Source organism: Crotalus tigris, unplaced genomic scaffold, assembly GCF_016545835.1.
Source record: "Crotalus tigris isolate CLP2741 ecotype Arizona unplaced genomic scaffold, ASM1654583v1 scf7180000019068.10715455, whole genome shotgun sequence".
In the NCBI taxonomy this organism is placed as follows: Eukaryota; Metazoa; Chordata; class Lepidosauria; order Squamata; family Viperidae; genus Crotalus; species Crotalus tigris.
In genome coordinates, this window is record NW_024097358.1 from 9,688,309 (window position 1) to 9,710,800 (window position 22,492).

General features: G+C 40.3%; 2 protein-coding genes across 3 annotated transcripts in view; both read right to left on the reverse strand.

The window, feature by feature from the left end:
* Positions 1–1,324: 1,324 nt before the first annotated feature.
* LOC120315201 (kelch-like protein 11) lies at positions 1,325–4,603 on the reverse strand. Its single transcript, XM_039359172.1, has 2 exons — positions 4,113–4,603; positions 1,325–3,552 (listed from the first exon to the last, which is right to left on the reverse strand). The coding sequence occupies exons 1-2, from the start codon at positions 4,586–4,588 to the stop codon at positions 1,974–1,976; spliced, it is 2,055 nt and encodes a 684-aa protein (XP_039215106.1). The 5' UTR covers positions 4,589–4,603; the 3' UTR covers positions 1,325–1,973.
* A 10,417-nt stretch (positions 4,604–15,020) lies between these two features.
* ACLY (ATP citrate lyase) overlaps positions 15,021–22,492 on the reverse strand; it is an 86,002-nt gene continuing 78,530 nt past the window's right edge. For both annotated transcript variants that reach the window (XM_039358849.1, XM_039358848.1), the window contains 5 exons: positions 21,359–21,502; positions 21,070–21,183; positions 20,250–20,332; positions 17,630–17,706; positions 15,021–15,866 (listed from right to left, as the gene is read on the reverse strand). In XM_039358849.1, coding sequence (XP_039214783.1) covers positions 15,772–15,866; positions 17,630–17,706; positions 20,250–20,332; positions 21,070–21,183; positions 21,359–21,502 — 513 coding nt within the window. In that variant the 3' untranslated portion in view covers positions 15,021–15,771. The remainder of the gene's footprint in view (positions 15,867–17,629; positions 17,707–20,249; positions 20,333–21,069; positions 21,184–21,358; positions 21,503–22,492) is intronic.

Below are 22,492 nucleotides of genomic sequence, written 5' to 3' on the forward strand. Positions count from 1 at the left end.
GAAAAAAGCCAGTATTAGATTGAAAAGAGAAATTTAAAATGGTGTAATGGAATAAAAGGCAATGCTGGATTTACGGACTGTTTTAAGGATCAAGGCTGATAGATATTTTAAACAGATTAAGAATGTACTGGATCTATGTATTCATGTAGTGAATAAGACTCAATTTGATGAAAATCGTTATGTATTAGAATTGAAAAGTGATGACTATTTAGATTGGATGGTTTCAATAATCAATGGAGTGTTTTAAATTAGTAAGATGACTTTTTTGTATGACTATAAAGACGTGATAAGGCATGATAAGTAATTGGAGAAAATATGAATTTGAATTTTGTTTAATGAACTTGAATGAATTAAGATTTAATATTATTTTGTTATTTTAAAGAGATGGATTGATTGTGGTATTATATATGTATAGGGTTGATTAATACTTTATTGCTATTAGGATATTTACTGTGTTGTGGAAGAAGAAACAAATGAGATTGGTGATAAAATCAGGGATGTGAGAGATTAAGAATTAGAATTGATAATTTGTTGTTTTAAAGCTAAGCTATGGTAATTGTAAACTGATAAAGTTATAAAACAGGTTGAGCAATTATAAAAATTTCAAATAGAAATGAAATATTTTAAATGTATTATGTTATTCGAGGGAAATAGAGAGGGGATAGCGAAATGTAATGTGCAGAGCTGTTTATATATGTCTTTACTTTTGAATGTTTGACCACCCAAACACCACAGTGGGTCTTGAGTACTTTTTCTTAAGAAATTAAAAAACTAATAAAATGTGTTTAAAAAAATAAAAGAAAAATAGATCTAGATGAAGTTAACTGTTTTAGATTTTTCTCAGAAAATATTTATAGAAGCAGCAGCCAATTATTTTTCTAAGGATTCTGCTTGCATACCATCCGATGGCCATATGCATTGTGTTTTGAATTTTTGAACAATGTTTTCCAAATTTTCTATTCCAAATGAAGATTCAAATAATCTATACTATCCACATAAGGAATGGTATATCATTAAGACAAAGAAGTTTGACTGAAGATGAATCAAATGGTTGTTAAAAGTTAAAGTTATTACTTAAATACTAAGCATTTAAGCATATGCGGCTTTAATTATGCCATAATATATTCCCAATTGCTTCAATTATGAATTAGTATTTTTTCTTGGTCTTCCAATGCATTTCTTTAAGGCCAGAATATTGAACCAATTAAATAAAATTAATTAATGGGAAACCAGAGGGACTATGAAAAAATAGAATGGTCATTGCTAAAAATTAGTGATTTTAAAGAAACAACTCACAAATTTTCCATTATATGAATGCAAATGATCCAAATAATAAGCTTTATTTTTTATCAATACACTTTTAGCAACCTCAAGTGCATATTAAGATGAATAAAAGTATAAAATATTATAATTATGGAACATTATGAAATTCTTAGAAAGATTGTGCTTTACTCTGTTTTTAAGTATTGCACATCTCTACATTTGACAGATTAAAAAATATCTCTGCAAAAGCAGATAAAAATGTCTTAAGAAAATCTTGAAATGGCCCTTTACATATACATCAGTATTTTAAAACAAACTGAAATACTTCACATAATCTGTATAACATTTAAAGTGGGATGAGATGACCCAATACCCAAAAAGCAAGTCCAATACAAAAAATGTAAGGAAAAAGGGTATTTTGAATTTTTATATAATTTTATACAATCTGAACACATTCACAAAATGCAAGAAAAAATCTTTTGTTGGATTTTTTACCTGGAGGAAAAAAACAGACTCTAAGGGTTTTCTATGTCTGCTTATCTTCATATTTATGGCTAGTATACACCAAATTTCCATGTAGTACTTATCATCCACAAGAAATACTTAACAGTAAGAAAGCCTTGTCTCTAACACTTCAGCAGTTTTGGTGACCATTAGTCCATGTCAGGCATGACAATTACAGATGAGTATTTCTGATGTATTTATTCAAGCTAGCATTCTATCTGAGACCGAGGCATCCTCCGTAAACATAAGGAATGTCGGTGTATCTCTTGCATCTGCCGGATCCGGTCCTTCTGCCACATTAGGTTTTGTGGCATTGGATATTTCTGGGTACCATGTAAGGACCGAAAAGGGATTCTCACATGACAGGCTGTAGCACGGCAGCGAGCCTGAGGCATAGGAGGGAGTAAAAACCAACGCTTCTTCTCAGCACAATAGCGGTAGGCCTCTTTTCTGTACTGTTTATCAGTATCATCACTGTTCTTCCACCCACCTATGATGAAGATATCATCTTTGTAGTAGCAGATAGCTGCCCCTTCAATGCTAAGAACCTCTGGTGGCAAGCTTTCCAGAATGTCATCAGATACCTGGCTAGAGATTTTTCTCTTGGCCTCTTCATGGTCTAGAGGATAGCTTCTGGGACAACATGAAGCAGTGTGGTAAAAATTAGTGTTGCCCACCACCATTTGGAAGCAGCAATAGTTGTCAAGGAGTGGCAGAGACTCACAATCTCGCCACTGTCGTGTGTCTGCATCATAGCGAATAATGACAGACCTCAAGCCATCTACATTATATCCATCTGGTGTGCGAGCTGCCATATAAACAAATCTGTTATCTATTGTAATCACTTTTACATCCCGGAGTATCTTTGGTGCAGACTCCAAGTTGTGCCACTTATCTAGATCTGGATTGTAGACAGCCACTTCTTTAAAACCAGGGATGAAATATCCACACCCCCCAATGCAATACAGATTTCCCTTTACCTCAGTAAATCCAAAATAATGCTTCCTGGTTATCAGACTAGAAACCTGCTCCCAAACATTTCTACCTGGGTTATACCTTTCCATGGTCTTGGCAAAACCAGGCTCCATGGAACCTGCCACATAAAGATAGGATTCGGTTACTACCACAGCATGCCCATCAAGGTGATTGTGAGTGTGCGGTAAACTCACCCATCTATCTTCATCAATAAAGTACCCCACACACTCACTCAAGTAATCACCACCCTCAGACACACCACCAATGACCATGATAACATCCATGTTTTGGCCGAAGCGAGGCAGAGACGAGATGGGGGAGGTAACTTGTTGGAGCGTACCCAACTGAACATTCTCACCCTTGAGAGCATGGCTTTCCACTGCTTCCATCACAAGTTTGAGGCAAGCTTCATTGCTTGATACAAGCTTTTCAGATTTAACATGCCGAGTCAAATAGGTTGGTTTAATTTGTGATAGTCGGAGAAGCTTAAAGAGCTCTCCGAAATACTTTTCTCTTTCTTCAGGATTTCTCTGCACCCACTTTAAAACCATCTCAAAGAGAACCTCTTCTGAATCCACTGTGATTTCTGAATCTGAAAGCCAGTCTCTAATAAGGGGAAATGGCAATGTATAGACCTCTTCATCTTGGATGACTTTGTAGAAGTTCCTCCTGATCATCTCAGCAGCTTTTAAAGCCAGCTGGTTCAAAGAGTACATATGAGCTAAGCTGTGAATGGCTACAGAGTTGGAGAGACTCAGTTTTTTCTTGAGAAATTCCCCACAGAACTCTTTTAAACGTATTAGTAAGAACCTGCAAAATAAAAAGGCAATTTAGAAATGCCACCAGAGAATTATTAGATAGTTAATAACATGTATTTTACTTTCCACTAAGGTGACATTCAGCAATGTCAAATACCGCTGTGTTTTTCAAAAGGTGTCAGAACCGAAGTTGTCTTTAACTGTCCAACAGTCCCCTTCATGTAACTGTCCAACAGTTACCATTCAAGTAATTCAGAAACTGCACTGCCATAAAAATTTTCACCTTTGTTAAGACCAGGTTCAGCGCTGCCATTCAGTGTGTTTCTTTACTTTGTTCAGTTCTAATAGCCTATTAATATGCCTTATAGCAAGCCAGACCGCTAGTTACTCCAATTAAAATGATCACTGGTTTACACTGAAAACCAAGATCAACTTTCACAATTCCAGGGAAGGAGGGACAGAACGACCATCCTTGGTTGCCTTCCTTAAGAACTCCCTCGGATTAAGGTATCTTCACCCATCAGAACTCAGGAAAACATTTCTGCCAACATGCATCAGTCGGTTGGCGTATTATTTATTATCTGAACACTTCGTTCCTCCTTCCCGCCTCACCTGTCGGCCAACTCCAGAACCTCGTGCACGTTGCCAGGACTGACGCGAACGCTTCCCGTGTACATGAAGCTGATGACCGCCTCGATCGTCTCCGGGTCTGGTCCGGCTCCCGAACTCCATTTTTGTAACTCTACGCGCCCCGAACGGGACTCCGCGAAGTCGCCCAGAAGGAGAGGAGCGAAGTATTCGGTGGCCGCTGCGAGGACTGAGCGGTGCGCGCGGAACTCCCGCGGCGGGTGATCGTAGCCGGATGAGGTCTCGCCCACTTGCCCCTCCTCCTCATTGCTGCCGCCACTGAAGGCTAACGTGACGTCACAGAAGAGGCCTAACCGCCGTTGTTCGTTCTGGCGGCAGGCGAGGTCGGAGCAGTGGGCCACGCACGAAAACACCTCCGAGTCGGGCTCTGAGTCTGGCCCCGCCTCGCCCTCCAGGCCCAGGAGGTTGACATCCGGGCCGCTGCCTCCGGCCGCCGCCATCTTGGTTATTTTTAAATCGATTCGAAGTTTTCTTGTTGGTGTATCGAATACGTCACTTACAGGATCATAGAGATATGAATGTGTTATACTTCCGGCACTAATAATCGCCGTTTGGGATCATAGATTGCAGAATGATTAACAAAATTCTCACAAATTATTTTTTTTTTAAATTGGATTCCTGTTTATTTTTTTTCCTAACTTGCAAAATAAAAGAGGAATGCTATTTTTTGAAAACATAGGACAAATCCAGGCTAGATAAACTAACTGTAACCCTAAATCAGGGGTCTTCAACTTGGCCCTTTCATGACTTGTGAACTTCAACTCACAGAATTCCTCAGCCAGGCATGCTGGCTGAGGAATTCTGGGAATTGAAGGCCACAAGTCATGAAAGGGCCAAGTTTGAAGACCCTTATCCTAAATGGATATGCTACTGTAGAAAAAGTGTGTTCAGCTTCTTCATCAAATTAGGATATTGTACATATCTGTAGGTTTTGGGATGTTGGCAGTGGTATATTAGCTTTAAAGTAATCACTATCTTGAATGTTTGCAGGAGCATGCTTGGAATAAAATTGGGTTTTGTTTGTATTTGTAATGAAGAAAACTTGCACCAAATCTAAGGTTAGCCTAATTAACACTATCTCACTTTTGTACATTACTCTTGCGCAGGAAACACCATTACCTTTAAACAAGAAAGTCACGTACCTGGATATAAATGAAATGATGACACCTAATAAATTGATGACATATAACAAATGTTTTACCATTTACAAGTCAATCATTTCTTTGCTGCTAAGTGCAGTTGCGATTGGGCAAGACACTGTATAAAAACGATGGCTCCCCCCTCCAGGTGTGGCTCTTCCCTAGCACGCTGCTGCCTGTGTGCTGGGAGGTTGTCCACCCAGCTTGTTCACTCAGCCAAATAAAGAGTTGTTTTCCTGTTCCTGAAGCCTCTGCCTGAGTTTCTCCTTTGGCTTGTGAGAGTCTCAGATTTTATTCACCAACAAACCTTACAGTAATATATTGACCAGGTTGCCTAAATGTTTTCTTACTGGATCAGATGTATGAGGAATAAAAATTCAACTCCGAGGGTGTTGGAAAACAAAACAAGTTTTATTTAAGTGTTTGCAAAGGGTGGTGGACCCTTCTACGTGCAAGTAAAGGGCCACACTTGAATCATTTCAGCATAAACCTTTATACCCTGTCCCTTAGATTAGAAACATGCCATATTCTTTTTTTCCAGCCCCAGTTGATAGATCCAATCTGGTCACAAGCTTTCTGACCACCTAGTACCGCAGCTGTACAATTAATAATTCTTCTTTGTTTTACCTTTATCTTTCCTTTTTCATGTTTGTGAATTCAACCAGCTCAGCTCACAATAGGAGCCTATTTGTCTAAGCCAGGGCTTTTCAACCAGTGGTATGGGTACAACCTGGGGTACATTGGCACCTGGCAGGTGACATCAGCCATTCTAGAAAAGTAGCGGGGAAGGGGAATGAGCTGAACCAGTGGCAACACCGCACAAGCCTGAGCAAGAGATAGCTGGAGCTGCAGGGTTGTCAGGGCTGAGCGGAAGCGCCAGGATCAGCACTTCTTCAGAACTGTCAGGGCTGAGCGGAAGCGCCAGGATCAGCGCCAGGCTCCAGCCGTAGCTCAGCACTGATCCTGGCACTTCTGAGCCCTAAAGAAGCACCAATCAGCTGGAAAGCAGCACTGATCCTGGTGCTTCTGCTGAGCCCAGAAGAAGCGCCAATCAGCTGGAATGTTGTAGCATCTCCAAGGTCTTGTGATTTACATTCAGATGCTTGGCAACTGATTCATATTTATGATGGTCACGGTGTCCCAGGATCATGTGAAGTGACCAAAACCTGCTGCAATCACCCAGCAGATGGGGGGAATGAAAACCAAACACCTCCCACCCCACCCTACCACCCCCCACCCCCCACCCCCACCCCCACCCCCCACCCCGCTGTCAATCCTCAACAGAAATGCTTACAACAATGAAAACCTTGGACAGGAGGAAAAGTGCCGCTGGGTGGGCAGGCAGGTGTCTTGCTCGGCTGTGGCTTGGGGGGCACTTTTTTCAGTGCCATTGTAACTTCGAACAGTCACTAAGCGAACTGTCGAGGACTACCTGTACTTTATCACTTTTTTTCTCTCTCTCTCTCTCTTTTTTTGGTCATCAGGTTTTTGACACCTTGTAAGCGACTGGTGGTACTCAGACATTGCCATATCTTAAAAGTGGTACAATGGATGAAAAGGTTGAAAAGCCCTGCTTTTCAGCACACTCTGAGCAGTTTAAGAGTCATCATATTGCCCCCAACAATCTGGATCCTCATTATACCAACCTAGGAAGGATGGGAGACCAAGTCAACTTTGAGCCAGTCAGGACTGAACTCCTGCTGTGGACAGAGTTAGCCTGCAGTACTTCATTCCAGCTACTGTGCCACTACTACTAAAAGTGTTAAAATTTTCCAGAGCAAGGCAGCTTTAGAACAGGGCTTTTCAACCAGTGGTACACGTACTGCTCGTGGTACATTAATGAGTGGCAGGTGGTACGCAGCCCTGCCTGGCCAAGTGTAATGGGGGAGAGAAAGAGCCAGGACAGGCAAGGACTTACAGTGAGAGAGTCCTCTGGAGCTGCAAAGGCCCCAGGCTCACTTCTGGCAGCAGTTAGAGTGCAAGTACTGCAGGCCACTTTAGCTGACTGTGTTCAGCAGGTCAGCGGTTCAAATCTCACCGGTTCAAGGTTGACTCAGCCTTCCATCCTTCCGAGGTAGGTAAAATGAGGACCCAGATTGTTGGGGGCAATGTAAATATATATATAGATACATTGCTTACTGGTGTACACCGCTTAGAGAGTGCTTGCACTTAAAGCGGTATATAAGTCTCATAAATAAATAAATAAATAAATAAATAAATAAATAAATAAATAAATGAGAAAGGAGGAGGGGGGCAGAGACAGGAGAGCCTATAAAAGGAGGCAGTTTGGGCAGGAGAGGGAGAGAGAAAAAAAGCAGCAGCCTTGGGAGGAGGCAGAGTCAGCTGCACCGGGGGAGAGGAGATCAAGCAGGCTGGCCATGAGCTGATCTACAACTGCTATGGCAGCCACCTATGCTGGCAGCAGCAAACAGGCAAGAAATGCAGTGGGGGAGGGGTCACCCTCCAAGAGGAATGAAAAAAGGCAACAATGGCTGGAGGTGAGGCACGGAGGAGGGAAGGAGATGGAGAGTGGAAGGATTCTTATCTGCTTTTGTGACTTTGAAGTTCTGGGATTTGTGCAATGAGGGCTTTGTGTTCTTAAGGAATGTTTGGAAATTTCTATTTGGCTGATGGCTGATATCTCCTGTTAGCTTCTATTGCTCTGCTGTTGTTAGCTGTAAGTTTTGCTGCAGGGGATTTTAAAGTATTTTTCTCCTGAATGGATTTTGCCTGTAGCATTCCTTTACTTATGAATGGAGCCATTTGGGGAGATTGCCTTAGCCTGCAGCCAGTACTTACATTTTTTTTTTCTTCCTTAAGTGCGGCTGGGCTCCTTACTTTCCTTTCTAGCCAGTAGCTAATTCTTAAAGGGGAATGTGCCTTTTTAAGCTAGTTCACTCAGCAGCTTGTCTTTTCTGTCCCTGGAGGCCTTTCCTGGTTTGATCAATATATGGAAGAGGGAAAATATGGGGGGGGGTTTTCAAATTCATCCTTCAGAAGGAGATGGGAATGAGAAAAAGGGAGGCAGGGGAGGGAGGGAGGAAAGGAAGCCCCGCCTTAGCACTTGACGACCAGCAGCTCTGCCATTGACTTTGCTTGTCAAAAGGTTGCAGAAGGGGATCACATGACCTTGGAACACTGTGACCATTATAAATATGAATCAGTTGCCAAGCATCCAAATATAAATCACATGACACTGGGCATGCTGCAATGGTCATAAGTGTGAAAAATGGTCGTAAGTCATTTCAATGCAATTGCAACTTTGAACAGGTTTTTTTTTGGTCATCAAGTTTTTGACACCTTGCTAGGTGGTACTCGAATATTGCCATATCCTAAAAGTGGTACAATCGGTAAAAAGGTTGAAAAGCCCTGCTTTAGAAAATTTGAAAGAAGTGTTGCTGGGAGGAAAAATTTATTAGATTCTCTTGGAAGAAGTCACAATTTGCAAGATATACTTGCAAATCAGATTCAGGCGCAAAAAGTGTTCACTAAAATGATCTCCAACTGAGAAAAATGTTTTCACTGATATCTTGGAAATCTAAACTCCATATAGACTTCACGGTAATTAATGGTTTTGTCCAAAAGGAGGAATATATGAGCTAAAGCTTCCTATTCCTACTCCTTCTATCCCACTGCAGATCTTCGTCAACAATGAGCAACTACCAACATTGGTGAAATATAGGGATAGAACTAAGTAGATATCTGGATGATTTGTAATAGATTCCTAATAGTTGGCCCTACCATTAAGAGAGTGACATTACTCTTAAACTGGCAATTTTAAGCGTTAAAATAAAAAGCAAATTGTTATGTCTGCACCTAACAACAGTGATATTTTAAAAGGTCATATACCATCCACAGAAACAAATATGAATGGATACAAGAGTCCACACCAGTCTGTTGCTTGGTTCTAGTACCAAATAAAAAAATCTTAAGCTATTCACATTCTCAGGGGCATCCTGTTCATTAACTCTTGCTTGCGTATTATTTTGTCCATGTCTTTCATTGGGGGATTTTAGGGTTTTATAAAGATTTTCAGCTTGCATTTCAATCAGCTCATTCAGAGAATGCAGGACAATCAAATATACTTCTGAGACATAGCAAAAACAAACACCTCCCACCCCACCCCCGCTGCCAATCCTCAACAGAAATGCTTACAACAATGAAAACCTCGGATAGGAGGAAGAGCGCCGCCAGGTGGGCAGGCAGGTGTCTTGCTCGGCTGTGGCTTGGGGAGCACTTTTTTCAGTGCCATTGTAACTTCGAACAGTCACTAAGCGAACTGTCGAGGACTACCTGTACTTTATCACTTTTTTCCTTTTTTTTTTGTCATCAAGTTTTTGACACCTTGCTAGGCAACTGGTGGTACTCGGATATTACCATATCCTAAAAGTGATACAATGGGTGAAAAGATTGAAAAGCCCTGTATTAAAACATAGATTAATCTCATAGCCAAATGTGTTAAAGTCACATAGACTAGGATAGGATAGGCATAGGCATAGGATATGATAGGACAAACAGTTGGAAGGTTCTTTGGAGGTCTTCTAGTCCAATCCCCTGCTGAAGCAGGAGACTCTAGTCCAGTGATGGCGAACGTTTTAGAGACTGAATGCCCAAACTGCAACCCAAAACTCACTTATGTATCATTGGGTGTCGGATGGGTGTGGCCCATTGGGTGGGCGTGGAACCTTTTCTTTTTTTTGCACATGGCAGCGGAGGCCTAAAGCGAAAAGGTTTTATAAAACCCAGCTGAAGGCCTAGGATTGGGGTGATGGTGCATGTGCCCACAAAGAGGGCTCTGAGTGCCACCTATGGCACGCTTGCGATAGGTTCGCCATCACAGTTGTAGGTCATCTAGCCTAACTTTTCTCCCAAGCAGGAGACCCTACATCCGTGATGGCGAACCTTTTAGACACTGAGTGCCCAAATACCGCCTCGCCCCCTGCTCCACTTCCACTCTGCCCCCGCCCTCCCACAGGGCAACCTACTGCCTCCACAGCCCACCGCAGATCACCCAGGCAGCCCTGCAGCGCCATGGCAATCATGCCCTCTGCCCACACCCTGCAGCATCATCTGTACACAACAGGGTGTGAAGATGGAGTCGCGGCCCTGCTGCCCGGATGCCATATGGCTGCGCTGCTCCGTTTAGACCGTACCGGGGATGGCTCTCCTCTGTGGGGCGGCTGCTGGTGAGGAGAGGGTCACGGGGGGGAAGACAGGGCTGGGGCAATGTCACGCTTGCCCACAGAGAGGGTTCTAAGTGCCACCTCTGGCACGTGTGCCATAGGTTCACCTCCACTGCTCTAGTCTATACCATTTGAAACAAATGGCTGTCCAATCCCTTCTTTAAAACCTCCAGTGATGGAGCACCCACAACTTCTGAAGAAAAGCCATTAAACTGGTTAAGTGTTTTCACTGTCAGGAAATTTTTCCTTAGTTCTAGATTGCTTCTCTCCTCAGTTAGTTTCCATCCATTGTTTCTTGTCTTGCCTTCTGGGCTTTGGAGAATAGGTTGATCCCCTCTTCTTTATGGCACCCCTCAAATATTGGAACATTGCTATCATGTCACTCATAGTCTTTCTTTTCACTAGACTAGACATACCCAATTCCTGCGAATGTTCATGTTTTAGCTCCTGCCCCCTAATCATCTTTATTACTCTTTTCTGCACTCTTTCCAGAGTCTCAACTTCTTTTAATATGATGAACAAAACTAGATGCAGTATTCTAAACCTGGTCTTACTAAGACTTTATAAAATGGTACTAGTACTTCACATGATCTTGATTCTATCCCTCTTTAATGCAATCTAGGATTGCATTGGCTTTTTTAGTGGCTGCCACACATAGGTCCAATTGTTCCCTATTACTGGGCAAGATGTCTCCCTAGGCAACTCATAAGGGCTAGCACCTTACAAGAGTTTTAACTGGGAATGAATCTGACAGGTATTGTCAGAACTTGCACATTGGGAGAAGGGCTCTTTACTCTGGTTAACACTTTCTTATTCTTTCCTGTGGGTTCTGTCATACTCCTGTGGGGAGGGGGGAAGTTATAGGTCTGCAATGTAATTTCTTCCTTTCATTTCTGCTCCTACAATGTATCCTCTCCGCTTCCTCTACTGCTTGCTCTCTGAATTGTTTCCCCTTGATGTCAACCTGGGGTGAGAAAGGAATGTGCCTCTGGCCATCTGGCTTATCTCTAGCTGTGGAAGAATAGGTGTGAAGACCTAACAACAGTTTCACAGCCTTGGGAATGGCGCCTTATCAGCCCTGTTCCCCCAGCGGATTCCTCACCTGGGGATTGGCCTATTTGAACTGACTGGATGAACTATAGGGGTGGGGTTTGCTTCTTGCTCCTTTAACCTATTGATTCATGTGGGAACCCCTCAGATCCTGCCTTCTATGCCTGCTGTCAACTTCTCCTAATAAAAGTCTCTTTTGGGATGAAATCGTTCCAAGTGTTCTGCTTTCTTGGGAAGAGGGTTTGAAGCGGGTCCTTACGAGGTATTCAATGATGATCCTAGCCCCCTTGGGATAGGAGGGATTGAGTAATTTGGAATAGAATCAATGAATGACACTCTGCACACACTCTGTAGAGCAGAGAACTATTTTTGTTTCATCACTTTTACCACCATGAAATAGGCCTTAATAGGGGCACTAATAGGTCACCCAACCAAATAGAGGAAATAGATGAACTTTTTGCTAGTTAGTTAACTAAGGTATGTAAGAAGCACATCACAATAGTAATAGGGGATTTTAATTACCCTGACATCAACTGGAAGATAAACTCTGCAAGTGGAAGATCAAACAGATTCCTGACAAACCTAGCAGACAACTTTGTCTCCCAAAAAGTAGAGAAGGGAACTAGGGGAGTAGCCATACTGGACTTAATTCTCACTAAAAAAGATGAAATGATAGAGGGAACCTTGTGGGGGGAGTGATCATGCAATATTGGAATTCAACATTATGCAAGACCAAGCAATAGAACATAATCAGACTAGAGTCTTTGACTTTAAGAGAGCTAATTTCAATAAACGTAAGAGAGATCTTGGGAAAGATTCCATAGATAAGAATCCTGAAGAGGAAAACAACTCAAGAAGTTTGAGAAATTTGAAAAGTGAAATTATAAAAGCCCAGTCTACCACAATACCAAAAAAGAAGAAAAATAACAGTCCTCAAAAGAATCCAGCATGGCTGCATAAAGAACTGATAAATTGAAAGACAAAAAGGACAAGTATAATAAGTGGAAAGAGGGGCAAATAACTAAGACAGAATATTAGCAAATAGCCCAAGTCTGCAAAGATGAAGTGAGGAAAGCTAAGGCTCAAAATAAACTAAGGCTTGTGACAAAAGTCAACAGTAACAAAAAAAATCATATTTCAACATGTAAAAAACAAGTACCGTAAATGCCGGCGTATAAGATGACTTCTGCGAGCGCTGAAATCGGTGCCAAAGACAGGGGTCGTCTTATACGCCGAGTCATCTTATACGCCGGAAATACTGGTAGTTTCCGGCGTATAAGACGACGTTCTAGGAATGCGGCCCGGCTATAAAGACGGGGGTCGTCTTATACGCCGGGTCGCCTAATACGCCGGCATATACGGTAAAAGGTTAAGGAAATGATTGGTCCATTAGTGGGAGAAAATGGCAAGAAGGTAACAAGCAACAGGGAAAAAGCAGAACTACTTAATTTGTTTTTTTGTATCCATCTTTACACAAAGGGAAGAAACAGTCCAACCTATCAAAAACTGTACCGTAAAAAACAGATTAGAAACACAAGTTAAGATAGGCTAGAAAATTGTAAGTGAGCACCTGTTCATCTTAGCTGAGTTCAAATCACCAGGATCAGATTGACTACACCCCAAGGTTCTGAAGCAACTGGCAGATGTGAACTCAGAACCACGCAAGTATATCTTTCAAAGATCTGGAGCACTGGAAAAGAGTTGATGTAGTTCCCATCTTCAAAAAAAAGGGGGGGGGGAATGGATCCAGGAACAAGAAACCTATCAGCCTAACCTGGGAAGATTCTGGAAAAAGATAATCAAGCAATAAATCAGTGAATGCCTAGAAGCAAACAAAGTCATAACCAAAAGCCAACAGGGGTTTGTCAAAAACAGATCATGCCAGACAAATCTTATTGCATTCTTTGACCAGATGACAAAATTAGCGGATTAGAGGAATGCTGTGAATATAATTTACTTTACACTTCAGTAAGACATTTGATAAAGTAGACCACAACCTACTACTTGGTAAGATAGAAAAATGTGAGTTAGACAGCATCAGCACCAGATGGATTCATAGCTGGCTGACCAGCCGCCCTCAGAGTGCAGTCCTCAATAGAACTGCATCTATATGGTAGGAAGTGTGCAGTGGGGTGCTCCAGAGCTGTTTTGGGCCCAGTGCTCTTCAACATCTTCATCAATTTGGATGAAGGGAGAAATGGGGAACTCATCAAATTTGAAGATAACACCAAGCTGGCAGGAATAGCCAACGTGCCAGAAGATAGGCTTAAGATACAGAAGAATCTTGACAGACTTGAACATTAGGCGCTATCTAATAAAATGAAATTCAATGGTGAAAAAAGTAAGGTTCTACATTTAGGCAAGAAAAATCAAATGCACACGTTCAGTAAGGGTGGTACTTTGCTTAATAGTAATAACTGTGAGAGGGATCTCGCAGTACTAGGCTTACTAGGCTTAATATGAGCCAGCAGTGTGCTGCAGCTGCCAAAAAAGCCAACACAGTGCTAGGCTGCATTAACAGAGGGATAGAATCAAGATCACCTGAAGTATTAATACCACTTTACAATGCCTTGGTAAGGCCACACTTGGAATACTGCATCCAGTTTTGGTCACCATGATATACAAAAAATGTTGAGACTCTAGAAAAAGTACAGAGAAGAGCAACAAAGATGATCAGGGGACAAGAGGCTAAAACATATAAGGAACGGTTGCTGGAATTGGGTATGTCTAGTCTAATGAAGAGAAGGACGAGGGGGGACATGATAGCAGTGTTCCAATATCTCAGGGGCTGCCACAAAAAAGAGGAATTCAAGCTATTCTCCAAAGCACCTGAAGGTAGGACAAGAAGCAATGAATGGAAACTAATCAAAGAGAGAAGCAACCTAGAACTAAGGAGAAATTTCCTGATACTTAGAACAATTAATCAGTGGCATAACCTCCCTCCAGAAGTTTTGAATGCTCCAACACTGGAAATTTTTAAGAAGAAACTGGACAGCCATTTGTCTGAAATGGTATAGGGTTTCCTGCCTGAGCAGGGGGTTGGATTAGAACAGAGTTCCCCAACCTTTTGAGGTTGGCAGCTGGAAAAGGGAGGAGCAGGGAAATGTACGCATGTGTATGTGCAAAATGGGCACACACGTCATGGTGGCGCTAGCACCTGCATGCATGTGCAAGCAGGCTGCGTGCACCTATGGCGGCACTGGTGGCCACATATATGTGCGCACTTGCCAGCCATTCCCGAGGCCTGGTGGCCAACAGACCATGGACCGGTACTGGGGCAGATCCCACAGGTTGGGGACCCCTCGACTAGAAGACCTCCAAGATCCTTTCCAACATCGTCATCGTTATCATCATTATTATTATTACAGACTGAAGTCACCCAGAACCATAAGGTAGTTTCAAATCACTGATCTGTGTGATAAAATAACAAATACTTTCTTCTCTTAATACCTTTTTCTCTCATCCAACATTTGGTTAAACACAAAATCTAGCAAACATTATTTATTATTGTATATTTTTATTTAAGTCATGTTGTAATACATAAATGAAGCACTGAATATTGTTGTGAATACATTAGAGATCCAGAGATGAAGTGTCTTATGCGCACAGATATATTCAGATATCACCCTGTGCAAAAATAGTAGGACTTGTGTTTGTGACAACTAAAAATATTACCTGCATAAATACAAAAATTGGAATGCACACAAAGTTCACAGTTTTGAATATGAGCTTATGTTATCAGTTTTACATTTTTAAATATTATACTAGATTTATAAAGGCTTGTCAAATCAGGTGTAGTCCCTCAGATCAGAAATAAAGGCTAATGATTAATATAAAATACAGGATACAGAGAGGACAAATTTGTCATAAAATTATACACAGCTCGCAAGGAGACTTTTAAGATTTGATCATACAGGTACATTGACTCTCTCTAGCTTTTCAAGTCTAATGAAGTCACATATTAAAATAAAAAACATTAACATTTGGCCAGAATTACTGAAGTGAAGGGATGGAGACAAAATAAACATGCATAAAGGAACAAGCAAAGACAGTGCAACTTCTTTAATATATTAAATACAACAGGAAGTAGCGAATATTTTGGTTTATCATTATTTATGGAATCCACATCTAACCCTAGAAAAGACTGCCTTATATAGAATTTCAACTTAGTCTGTTTCACAACCAAGGCATATTGTGTAGTCATATTTATTGGTCTTCCATAAAAGCAATTTGATTTGTTCCATTCAGTTATCACATAGTCATATGCTCCGGTAAGACATAAGAGATATCGTCCCAAGGATGACGATATAGACCTTGTTTCAATCTTTTCTGATCCAGGTAATGTCCTAAAATAAAATGTTTTTTGTTTAATATTTCTCTTTGGATATAGTCTTTAAAAAGACATAAATGGTAGAAACTGAACTTCATTCTATTTATTCTAAATACCCACTAGCCAAATCTCAGAGCACTTATACAGATAGAACAGTGGTTCTCAACCTATGGGTCGGGACCCCATTTGGGGTCGAACGACCATTTCACGGGGGTCGCCAAACAACGCAGTCTGCCATTTTTTCCCCCTTTTCCTTAGCTGTGCTACTCCTTTTTATTCTATTGGCTTTTGAAAGCCAACAGAATAGACTCTCTTGAATAGAGTCTAATTCTATTGGCTTTCAAAAGCCAATAGGAATTGTCCAGGCTGTCTCTGCCCTGCTGAGCCCGCCAAAAGTCCCATTCTGCAAACGGTGCTGCAGCAGTTGAGTAGTCCTCGACTTACGACCGGTTGAGTAGTCCTCGACTTACGACCGGTTGGGGGTCGCGGCATTAAAAAGGTTGAGAACCACTGAGATAGAGGATAAAGTACAAATCAGAAGGCTTATGGCAATGATGGTGAACCTTTTAGAGACTGAGTGCCCAAACTGCAACCCAAAACCCACTTTTGCATCGTCAAGTGCCGGGTGGGTGTATCCCATTGGCTGGGTGTGTCCCATTGGGTGGGCGTGGACCATTGAGTGGGCCTGGCCCATTGGGTGGGCATGGCTGCGGTGGTAACGGCAGATTGGGTGGGACTAAAACGTTCAATCAATCAGTTCCAATTTTGCAAGATCTTTTTTTTCTCCCTCGAGAAGTTGAAATTGACTGATTGAACCTTTTTTTTTTTGCATACAGAGGCAGAGGCATAAAGCAAAAAGGGTTTATAAAACCCAGCTGAAGGCCTAGGACTGGAGCGATGGCGTGCGTGCCCACAGAGAGGGCTCTGAGTGCCGCCTCTGGCACCCGTACCATAGGTTCCCCACCAATGGCTTATGGTCTTTAACAGATATAGTCCGGGTTGTTCTCTGGGCTTTAATGAAGAAACAGGCAACCCTTCTGTTTGTAAAACCCCTAAAATAATTCTGCTGTTCTGAAGTAAATAACAAACAAAATTAACATAGTGAGTCTCCATTAAAGTTAAGACATGGTTCAATTGTCTCCCCCCATCCGTAAAAATAAGTTTAGGGAAGAGGGCTCAAAAATTGTGTTTTTGTAAGTTCTGGTACTATATTCATCACATGCTAAGCTCCCTATAGTCTGAAATTTTTTGGGGAAAGGGATAGCCCACACAAAAACAGCTTTTCTAGATGAACCAGTGAGCAAAATGTCTTCTTTGAAAGATTCACTCAAGTAGTAAGGCATTGGAATCCTCTTCCATGTATATTGCATACACTTTTCTGTCCAGATGTTGCCTAAAACATTGCTTAGTTCTTTAGTGCCCATGATCTGCCTTTCCCAACTAGAAGTCTGATTCAATAGGCAAGCCAGTTGATCTGGTTTTTAACAATAGTAGCCAAGTATGATTTATCACAAGCCAAGCCAGCTTCTTGCCTTCTAGTTTAAGAAGTTAAATATATAAGTGTGTGTATGTATTTATATGTGCATTTATATGTGCATGTGCATGTGCACACCTTCAAGTTAGTTTTTGATACTTGGAAACTGCCTGGACTCATCCCTGCAGTTTTCTTGGCAAAGTTTTTCAGAAGTGATTTTGCCATTACCTCCTTCCCATGCCTGAAGGAGAGTAACTAGCCCAAAATCATCCAGTTGGCTTTAGCACATAACATAAAAGACTTACCAATGAAACCCATGCTTCTGCCAAGCACAAAAATGCCATTGAGGGCACCAATGTCAATATACTCATCAGCTTCTTCCCTGCAGTAGAAAAACAAATGATGCTTGTTTAAATATTACACTTTAATATTATACAATAAGGTGTATGTACAGATAAAATAGATATTCTTTTAAAAGACTGCTAAATAAGTTTCATAAAGTCTGTAAAAGGCGAAAGATTTATACGATCTGAAGAGAAACCAGAGTCTGCAGAATAGACTTTACAAGATACTGGCAGGAGAAATATGACATGTTTTCTTTGATATTGGCTCATGGGCACAAGTTCACAAAATATCTATTCCATATTCTGGATTAAGATTTGTGAATCCAGCCAATTTTGGTTTATTTAACATACTGTTATTAAGTGAAACATATTCAAAGACTGCTCTACTATCATAAAACAGAATTCTCCCTGCTTTTTTAAAAATCAAATTCCCACAATTGGGATCCACTGATATTAAATAATTCAAAAGGTAACCTTGAATATATTACTTTCCTTTAAACCTTAGTAATTACATGGTATCTTTGCTTAATAAGGTTTATTTCCTAATGTTAAGGCAACTTTGGTAGCAGAGTTGGAAAAAATAACTTCCAGAGATTTTGAAAGAATGTATTCTTGTCTTATTAAAAGGCAGTTTTATATATGATTGCCAGTTTCTTTAAAGTTTAGAGTTGCCTCCCATGGAGAGAACATACACAGTTTTTTTAAAAAATGTCTTTTTTAAGAAGATATATTTCAGAAAACTATAATTGTTGTCTGAACTTTCATTATCCCTGCTTCAATTGATCTAGTCTAGCTAATCACTTTGACAAAGCTCTGGCTGGCCTTCAGTTCCATGAGAAGATTCACATAAATAGAAACAAAATAACATCAATGAAAGTAAAATATTACACACACACACAGAGACCAAAATTACAATTAAAGAATACTTAATGGTGTTATGTTGCCAGCAGATCACTTTGTATATGTATGTTTGTGTACACACACACACACACACACACACACACACACACACACACACACGCATAGACACAGACAATGTGTTCTGCTGGCAACATACCACCATTAAGTATTGTTTAATTGTAATTTTGATGTCTATATATGATGACAGAAAACGCATCCTATCCCCCTGTTGTTGAATTTTATATGTGCCATAGGACAAAAGAGGTTTATCCTGCTAAACCTGAATTTCTAGCTATTTCGTTACTTTGCTTCTCAGTTTTGAAGAACAGCTGTAAGCATTATTGTATCAAGGCTGGGTACAAAGAGAAGGGAGCAGCACAAACAAATTAGAAAAGACCCTAAAGGTTTGTTTTTGTTTATTGCTATCATTATCTTATTGGTAAGCTTGCCTATGTATAGTGCCTGTTCATCTTAGATTTCTATACAGTGTGCAACAGTTTCAAGTGCTTAGTCTTATTATATGCCTGCTTTCTACAACCTACTATTCCTCACATTTGGTCAGCCTCAAACTCCTAGAATTTACAATAGCAAGAGGAAGATCTATATTGAGTGGGGATCCTTAAAAAGCTTGAACAGCAACATGAATATAGGGAGTGTGCATACTCTGATAGACCCAAATTCTTAACCAAAGAGGGAACAACCATAGGTAAGAATTAATCCATCATTATCACATAACATATCATATCCCATTAACATCATCACCACACCAGTATTGTAATGGCCTCTGATTTTTCTGCTGCTGAAAGATATTCCAGCAAACTTTGTCCCAGTGTGCTATTCCTATTTTAAGTTTTTGTTCTCTTGTTCTTGTTTTTGCAAACAGCAACAAAAACTCATGATGATCCTGACAACATGGAAATCAATGCACAGGGAGGAGGGAAAGATAATCCTTGCTCCAGTCCCTTAATTCCCCACAGTTGCTATTTGGGGTGAGATTTTTAGAAAAGAAAAATAGAGAAGGAAAATTACTTTTGAAGGAGCAGTTGTACTTTTAGCTAATTTTGTATCTTATATTTTTGAATTAAACAATAATTATTTGGATATATAAGAACAAATCATTGTCCTAGAATATTGGTGAGACTTTCATTAATCACATTATGAATCATGGTCTAGATCAGTGGTTCTCAACCTGTGGGTCGGGACCCCATTTGGGGTCGAACGACCATTTCACGGGGGTCGCCAAACAAGGCTGTCCGCCATTTTTCCCCCTTTTCTTTGGCCACACCCCTGGCACCCAGTGATGTATAAGTGGTTGGGGGGTCACCACAACATGGGGAACTGTATTATGGGGTCGCGGCATTAGAAAGGTTGAGAACCACTGGTCTAGATGCAGTCATTGTTAGCATCTCTCTAAGGTTAATTATGATGCATGAATGCAGACTCTGTTTATCCCTTTCTTAGAACAATTACAGCACAAATATAACCCTAAGAAAATTAAATAGAATGAATGAAACTGGCCATAATGCCTATTCTATCAATGATCTCAAATTTTTCTTTCATTTCTCCTTTATATCCATTATAACCAGAATGTCTGAGACCATTATTATTTTTGGGCAAAGGAGATTTATTATAAACAAGCTTCTAAACCATAACAACGATTAATGAGAAATTGATTGCTCACCGTGTAAAAGAACCACAGTTCCTAAGTACGTCAACAAAGGCTACACCAATAAATCCGTCAACATTCAGGATAAGGTTAGGTTTCTAGAGTGGAGCAGGTTGAGGAAAAAATGAGATTTTAACAATAAGAGAAACTTTTATTCCAGATGAAAGTATCACCAGCATTTAACAAGTAGTATCTCTTAATGGGTACACTTATACTCCTCAAAAACAACAAAAGTTAATAAACCATCTATCTGATTATTTTTAAGATCCCTTATGGCTGCATTGGTAGCAGAGTTTTGATAGTAATTCCTAATTCCATTAATTAAATTACAATTTGTAAAGTTCTCTACGTGTAAGCTCACATAATTAGTTGACTAAGTTATGCAGTAATATTTTCTATCATAGTACCTTTATCTCTGATTATTTTGCTTCTGTTTAAAGTATATATTGTTATCAAGTTCTCTGGCTTGAAAATATAGGCAGCATTTGATGTTTTCTTTGGGTTCAGATTTCTATAAATAACACTGTATAAGCTAATGCAATGTTTTCTGATTCCCAAGACAAGCAAAAGAATAGCTTCCAGATAATTAAAAGACATTTTTTTAAAAAAATATAGGAAATACATGTTTTTTTATCCTTCTGTCATATGCAATTTTAAAAAAAATTCTCTTAATCATAATAACTAAATATGAAGGGACAGGGAGTCTAGCAAACTCCTGCCACTCAAATTTAGTAACTAATATTTATAACAATAGCTCTTGTAGTTTTTAGAGACAAAATTATGATAAATAGGGAAACCAAGTACTTTCATGTTAAAACTCACAAAAAGATGATACCTTGGAAGTAGTAATTTTTTCCACTTCCAGTGCATAATCTAGAAGAGGCGTTGCAGGGAAATGCTGCTTCACATAACCTTTAAGGATCTGAACTCTCATATCTGGATTGTTGATCTACAAAGTTAAAAGAAATAAAAAAAAAGACAAATTTAAAACTAGCAAGCACTCAGAATCAAAAATATTTTCATATCATGGCCAAATTCTTTGAAATTCTGAACTGAATTCAGGATTTAGTTTATGTTACTACCAGTAGAAATCTACCACATCTCTGAGCAGACAAGCAACTTACTGATTTAACTCGGTGGCCAATGCCCATGATTAGTTTCCCTTCCTTTTTCATCTTGTTCACAAATTCCATGGGAATGATGCCACTGTCAAATGCTTTGCTGAACATTTTTGCTGCTGCATCCAAAGCGCCACCAAAACGATCACCCTGGAGGACAGTGATAAGAAGAGAAAAAGCCAAATGGAAAAGATTTTTCTTTGGAGTGAGATCAGACACAGAAGATCCTATGATCAAGCTTAAAAGTATGAACAGGAGAAATGTAGACAGTACTAGATAACAGAGCTTCTTTAAACAGCTCCCAACAGTTTCAAAGAGGTTGTTTCACTGATTTCAAACTCCTTTGCATGCTATGGATACAAATATTGCATGAAATGAGTATGTCAGTGAGATCTAGGTTAGAAAGCATCTAACCTCCTCAATAACAGCGGACATTTGGAGTAGAAGAGTGAGTTTCTTCATAAGAAACATTTCCCATGCAGTGTTTCCCTTATAGCAGGGGTGTCAAACTCGCAATGTCACATGACGTGTCGCGACGTTATCGCAACTTTTTCCCCATTGCCAGCAATGGGGTGGGCACGGTTTTGGCATGACGCATCTGGCTGCGGGCTGGCAGTTTGACACCCCTGCCTTATAGCTTTAGCTTACAGCCCAGGTGGCGTAGTGGTTAGAATGTAGCAGTGCAGCTACTTCTGCTGATTACTGGCTGCCAGCAGTACAGCAGTTTCAATCTCACTGGCTCAAGATTGACTCAGCCTTCCATCCTTCCGAGGTTGAGATCAGTAAAATAAGGACCCAGATTGTTGGGAGCAATATGCTGACTCTGTAAAACGGCTTAGAGAGGGCTGTGAAGCGGTACAGGAATCTAAGTGCTATTTCTATTGCTTATGGAATTCAATCACAAGTTTGCCATTCTTAGCAATAGTTAAGAACAGGGTCCGTGTGAAGAAATATAATTTCTCGAGCAAAACCAAACTTAGCCTGGCAATTTCCAAAAAAATGACAAAGACCAGTTTAATAAATGGGCTTCAAATATATGCACTTATTTGCTTTTTGATATGATTGTCTTTTTTATGTGTCTCTATAAGAGGAAATGTTATAATAAATCACTTTTAATATTCTACGCCCATACCTATCGGG

Bases quoted from the DNA above. Each gene is read 5' to 3' on its own strand.
- LOC120315201 (XM_039359172.1), bottom strand. From the start codon at position 4,588: ATGGCGGCGGCCGGAGGCAGCGGCCCGGATGTCAACCTCCTGGGCCTG. The intron at 3,553-4,112 runs GTGAGGCGGGAA...TTTATTTTGCAG, and splicing joins GTTCTGGAGTTGGCCGACAG to GTTCTTACTAATACGTTTAA.